Source organism: Rosa chinensis, chromosome 3 (genome assembly GCF_002994745.2).
Source record: "Rosa chinensis cultivar Old Blush chromosome 3, RchiOBHm-V2, whole genome shotgun sequence".
Classification (NCBI taxonomy): domain Eukaryota; kingdom Viridiplantae; phylum Streptophyta; class Magnoliopsida; order Rosales; family Rosaceae; genus Rosa; species Rosa chinensis.
Window position 1 is genome coordinate 11,366,508 of NC_037090.1, and position 5,654 is coordinate 11,372,161.

Below are 5,654 nucleotides of genomic sequence, written 5' to 3' on the forward strand. Positions count from 1 at the left end.
GATTAAAATTTGAGATTTTGATTCTTTGATTTGACGTCAGATTTGCAATTTTGATCATAAAGTTTACATTATGATTGATGGTTTGTAGATTAATCTGATGGATACTTTTCTGAGTGTTTGGATTTTGTTTTCCACCCATCTCCACAAAATGCACGAATCGATTAATAACAGCTGACCCATCACGATTTCTGACTCTGAATTTGATTCTCTTGTGCTTTCAGATCTAAAAGAAGTGGAAAAATGGTGAGAGTCAGAGTCTTGAAAGATGCTCTGAAGAGCATGTACAACGCAGAGAAGAGGGGCCTTCGTGCAAGGTCATCATCAAGTTCCTTATCGTTATGCAGAAGCACGGTTCGTAATTTCTTCACTCCTTTTTGTATTTTGAAAAATAAAGCTTGAATCTTTATATCATGTGTACTTTTGGAGTTGTGTGTTGTGCTAATCAAACTATGTGATTATTGGGTCTGGAATTGCTTAGTTATTTGATTACTAGGTCTGAAATTGTTTGGTTAGATGATTTACTGGGTCTAAGATTAGCTGCTTATCTGATTATGGGTTCTGAAGCTGGCTATTATGTGATTAATGGGTCTGGAATTGTTTGGTTGTATGATTATTGGGTCTGAAATTCTACAGGTTATATTGGAGAGTTTGAGTATGTTGATGACCACAGATCTGGAAAGATTGTGGCTGAACTCAATGGGAGGCTGAACAAGTGTGGGGTTATCAGTCCTCGCTTTGATGTTGGTGTCAAGGAGATTGAAGGCTGGACGGCTAGACTTCTTCCGTCAAGACAGGTTTGCCTTGTTAGCTCATCACTGTATTAGATGTTAGGTTACCACAGTGTTGTATATGTTAAATATGGTTTGCCCAGTTGATACAATTTCATTTGCCTTGGTTGTTGCAATATACCGTTTTGAGTTTTTGGTTATAAATGGAGTATACATTTGCAGTTTGGATACATTGTGTTGACTACATCTACTGGAATCATGGATCACGAGGAAGCTAGGAGAAAGAATGTTGGTGGCAAGGTTCTCGGTTTCTTTTATTGAGCAGAGTATTAAACAGATCTTGGTCTTTTTCAAATTTTGGTTTAGTTTGCTGGGATGAGCTCACAGAACTTTTTGAGAGCCTATTCCAGAAAAGAAACATTTTTGTGCAATTGCATACATAGAAATATAGAACTGTATGCCTATGAGATTGTTCGATGTGTTTCAGGAAGCATTGGAACATTTGGCATCTATTGATCGGATTGATCTATGTAAAGAGGCTAAAGGCTATGCCGACTTCAGTGTATACAGTCTACGCTCAAGTCATATGCGTGTTGGAAAACATTCTTTGTAAAAATGTAAATTCTATATGAAGCTTCCTTATTGTAATCCTTCTTTTTGCTTAGTTATTGCAATTACTGATTCTGCTTTCTATAATTGTAAATACTTGCTTCCAACTGTTTTTAGTAATTTTCAAATGCTTACCTCTTTACCTTTCTATTGAAGCATGGTTTGTTCATTATCTATCTACTTTTGTTTGTTCATTAGCATAATGAATGTGTTTGGTTCAGGGTCACCCAGCTGAGTTGGCTCATAATAAGAAAGTCCAGAATCTGCATTTGGGGAATGATGTGATCACTAGATGGTCAGATCTGAAGGTTAGATGCAGGAAGATCAATTATTGGAATTTTCTGTTTCACAAAATCTTGTAGAAGCTTGCCATTCATTAGGAGTTATGCATCGAGACCTTAAGCCCGAGAATTTTCTCTTTGTCAGTCAGGAGGAGGATGCACTTCTTAAAACTATTGATTTTGGATTATCTATTTTCTTGAAGCCAGGTAATTCTAAATCTTTCATAGTGCGGTTTTGGTACCATTAGTCTTTAACTCTTACCATTTATGCCCTTTCAGTTTTGATGCTCCAGGTTATATGTCTGTCACTCACTAGTCTTACAACATCGGTTGTGTTTGATATTCAATCACATTCTAATAATTAGAGGTTTTGGCTGGAACTTTTCTTTCTGTACCATTATGCTTTTGTAGCATGTCTCTGATGGAATCATGTCTAACATCCAGGCTTTGACCATAACCTCATACGTAACTGGACCACCAAAGGCCATATTATATCTTGTATCGCTTTTGTTAAGGTGAATTAGAATTTTGAAGTGTCATTTTCGGCTTCAAAGTTTTGACTGAAAGACTTAATTCTGGATTCAAAAGTCTGGTTCACCCTTTTTTTTCTTTTCTTTTGGACAATAGTCCGGTTTCACTTTTAACTGGCCTCAAATAGGTAGCTTATATGACAGGGCAAAAGATCAATTATTGGAATTTTCTGTTTCATAAAATCTTGTGCACAGTTGACATTCACAAAATATTACAAAAGAAAAAGAGATTAATCACTAGAACGTAATATTTAACTTACATTTCTGTCATTTCAAGAATGCAATTAATTTAATGAGAAAATAAGATTTTAGATCACATGTATAAATTTGGTGGAGCAATATTTTTGTGAATTTATCACTAGATGCAAGATGATAGGTCATAATCATCAATCATAATACCAAAAGCTCCTTGGGACTCAGATTTTGAAATGGAAATAAAATCATATCATAATACCAAAAAAGTGAAACTTTCTGAGGTTCCTATTTACCTGAGCTAATTTCTCTCCATGATGTGTCACTTCTTAAATAAAATTTTACTTAAAGGTCCAAGAGTTGAGACCATTCAATAGCATGCGTACCTTGAGCTGAGACCAGGATGACAAACTTGTGATGCCAAGAATTAAGATTCAACATTTCATCCTTGTTAAAAGTTTCAACCCAGCTGGTATGAAATTTCATGATGGAGACTTTCTTTGCCATATGTGGTGGTCTTAGAATATATGCTAGCAAATGGAAATTCAAAATAAGGACCAATGCAATGTTAACTTCTAGAATGGATTATATATGATTAGTATAGGACATTTAACAATATATTACAGAACTGCTGCTCCTAATTCACATATATTCATGTTTTGGATGTGCTTGTTTCCAGATTATGGTTAGTTATGGTAAAGCATGCTGCTCTGTGCTTTTTGACCCCATATTATGCTTTATTTTGCTTTTCATCAAATAATATGACTAGACTCGAAGATTAAACAGATTTCAATAAAAAAACTCATGATTGTCTATTTGCAGGAGAAAAGTTTACTGATGCGGTAGGGAGCCCATATTATGTCGCTCCAGAAGTCTTACGAAAGCGTTGTGGTCCAGAAGCAGATGTTTGGAGCGCTGGAGTGATTCTTTATATTTTATTAAGTGGGGTACCTCCATTTTGGGCTGGTGGGTACTGTCGACTTGCTACTATATCTTTGATGTGTGATCTTGTTTTTGTGCTTTCTTTCTGCATCTTATGGATCTGATGGTTATTATAATAACTTTCCAAATTTTTCTCTTTTCTTCATTATGATTCCACAAGAAACGGAGCAAGGAATATTTGATCAGGTCTTGCATGGTGAGCTAGACTTTTCATCAGATCCCTGGCCTAGTATCTCTGACAGTGCCAAAGATTTAGTAAGGAGAATGCTTGTCCGAGACCCTAGAAAGCGGCTGACTGCACACGAAGTTTTGTGTGAGTCTTTTTTCTTGTTATGTTTTGTTTGTTTGTTTATTTATTCATCCATTCTTTTAGGATTGTTAATTATGAAATCTGATAATTTTTATGTTGGTCTAGCATATTAGATTAGTGAGGAATTTAGAACCTCTTTACTTAAAAAAAACAGTAGTTGAAGTTAGAGTTCTTTGAGCTTCTAAGGAAAGCCTGAGTAGATTGCTTCTATAATTGACAGCTTTTTCAAGATGCATAAACTTATCCTGATCAGAATTCTGTTTTAGTTATGGCATCATCTTTTCATTAACTAGGTGAGTTTCATTCCTTGCAGGCCACCCCTGGGTGCAAGTTGATGGTGTGGCTCCTGATAAGGCTCTTGATTCTGCAGTTCTAAGTCGCTTAAAGCAATTTTCAGCTATGAACAAGCTGAAGAAAATGGCTCTTAGGGTAAGTATCTGGACATGCCAGTTGTTAGACCCTTTTACAGTATCAGTGTGTGTGTCTCTATGTCTGTGTCTGTGTCTACGTGCGTGTGCGTGTGCTCTGTGTTTGTGTGTTTGCGCGCGCGTGTGTGTGCGCGTGCGTGCTAATAGATTATCTCAGCATTACATCACCCAAATTAAATTTCTTAAATTTTTTTTGCTGTGATCAAAGAATGCAATGGCTTTAATAATAATCAACAGCTATATAGAGGATTCGGCAGGTTTTTGCTGACTTGTGCTAGAGTGAAGGCCCTGAACAATTTGGGTGTGTGTGTGTGTAAACACACACAGGGACTTTCAAGAAAGGACATCCCCTATTCAAAAAAAAAAAAAAAGTTCCCTCACCCAGATTTGTAATCCAATGGCTGAAATCCATAGTTTAGGTCATCCTCAACAAGCATTCTTGCCAAAAATTAGTCAAATCAAAAGTTGTTTGGCCACTCGATTAGATGACCAAATGGTTTTTGATAGAGCTGATTAGGTGAAGCATTATTCTTGTAAAGGAACACAAAAGATGTACGGCTCTTGTGATTGAGTTACATTCCCAGTTGGTCGGGATGAGGGTGTCTTTATGTTTCATAAAATTCTTCGAATATGCTCTATATTTCTATATGCTCGCATAATACTTTGTGCAAGATGGAAACCCCTTGATTTTAACACAAATTGTTAAATTTTTTTGTTGTGGCTTTTGTGTGCAGGACTGTTATGAGTATCTATTTAAATACAATTGGATAGGCAAGAAATGGATGACTTGATGAAGCAAGATGAGCTAGAAGTTGAAAGAAAGTTGAGACAGCTTTGGCTGATCTTTGTTTTTTAACCTTTGGTTGTTTTTAGAATTGTGATTGTTGGTTGGTTATAGATGATGGGTTTCATAATATTTTGCAATTTATGATATTTGCTGCAAATGGTACTAGCTCTGGTGTGCAATTCACACCATTTTTTTTTTATAAATGAAATATTCTTTTGCGACGGCAAATTATCCGTCGCAACAAATTCACCCCCAATTTTTTTTTAAATGAAATATCTTTTTGCGACGGCAAAATATCCGTCGCAAATAGTTTAGCCATTGCGACGGCAACATTTTTCCGACGCAAATACCTTTTGCGACGGCATTTTTCCGTCGCAAATGGATTTTGTGACGCCACCTATTGCAACGCCAACATTTCCGTCGCAAAAGGCTTAATTTTCCGTCGCGAAAAGTTTTTTCTGTCGCAAAAGCTCAATTTGCCGTCGCAAAATAGGCGTCGCAAAAGCAATTCTTTTTAGTAGTGTGGATATAAACAAATGAGTCGAAATTGTATGAAGTTTTGAATTGTGGATTAACTAAACTAAACGCATCCGAGAAGTAAACTAAACAACTAATTAACGAACTAGAAAATTAAATTTGGGTTTTCAAATTAATGGGAACATGGGAGTGTCGGGTGATTCACACTAACTATCTTGTAAACATCGATTCCAATTTCACAAATGCATGCATTTCCTATATGTGTCGAGTCCCGTATCTAGTACAGGTTAAGGCTACTAAACCAATTATCCTTTCGGTGTATCGATTATGCCGGTTAAGGCCACAATCAACTCTATAATTTGGGCATTAC

General features: G+C 36.2%; 1 protein-coding gene and 1 pseudogene across 1 annotated transcript; both read left to right on the plus strand.

Moving 5' to 3' along the window:
- Window positions 1-240: 240 nt before the first annotated feature.
- LOC112191304 lies at window positions 241-1,098 on the plus strand (annotated as a pseudogene).
- A 600-nt stretch (window positions 1,099-1,698) lies between these two features.
- LOC112194111 (calcium-dependent protein kinase 1) lies at window positions 1,699-4,826 on the plus strand. Its single transcript, XM_040517213.1, has 5 exons — window positions 1,699-1,825; window positions 3,163-3,306; window positions 3,443-3,595; window positions 3,906-4,021; window positions 4,755-4,826. The coding sequence occupies exons 1-5, from the start codon at window positions 1,723-1,725 to the stop codon at window positions 4,809-4,811; spliced, it is 573 nt and encodes a 190-aa protein (XP_040373147.1). The 5' UTR covers window positions 1,699-1,722; the 3' UTR covers window positions 4,812-4,826.
- Window positions 4,827-5,654: the final 828 nt, after the last annotated feature.

What these genes read in the sequence shown, in the direction of transcription:
- LOC112194111 (XM_040517213.1), top strand. Translation starts at nt 1,723, where the DNA reads ATGCATCGAGACCTTAAGCCCGAGAATTTTCTCTTTGTCAGTCAGGAG. An exon ending in GGTACCTCCATTTTGGGCTG is followed by an intron (nt 3,307 to 3,442) that starts GTGGGTACTGTC and finishes TGATTCCACAAG; the next exon opens with AAACGGAGCAAGGAATATTT. An exon ending in GACTGCACACGAAGTTTTGT is followed by an intron (nt 3,596 to 3,905) that starts GTGAGTCTTTTT and finishes CATTCCTTGCAG; the next exon opens with GCCACCCCTGGGTGCAAGTT.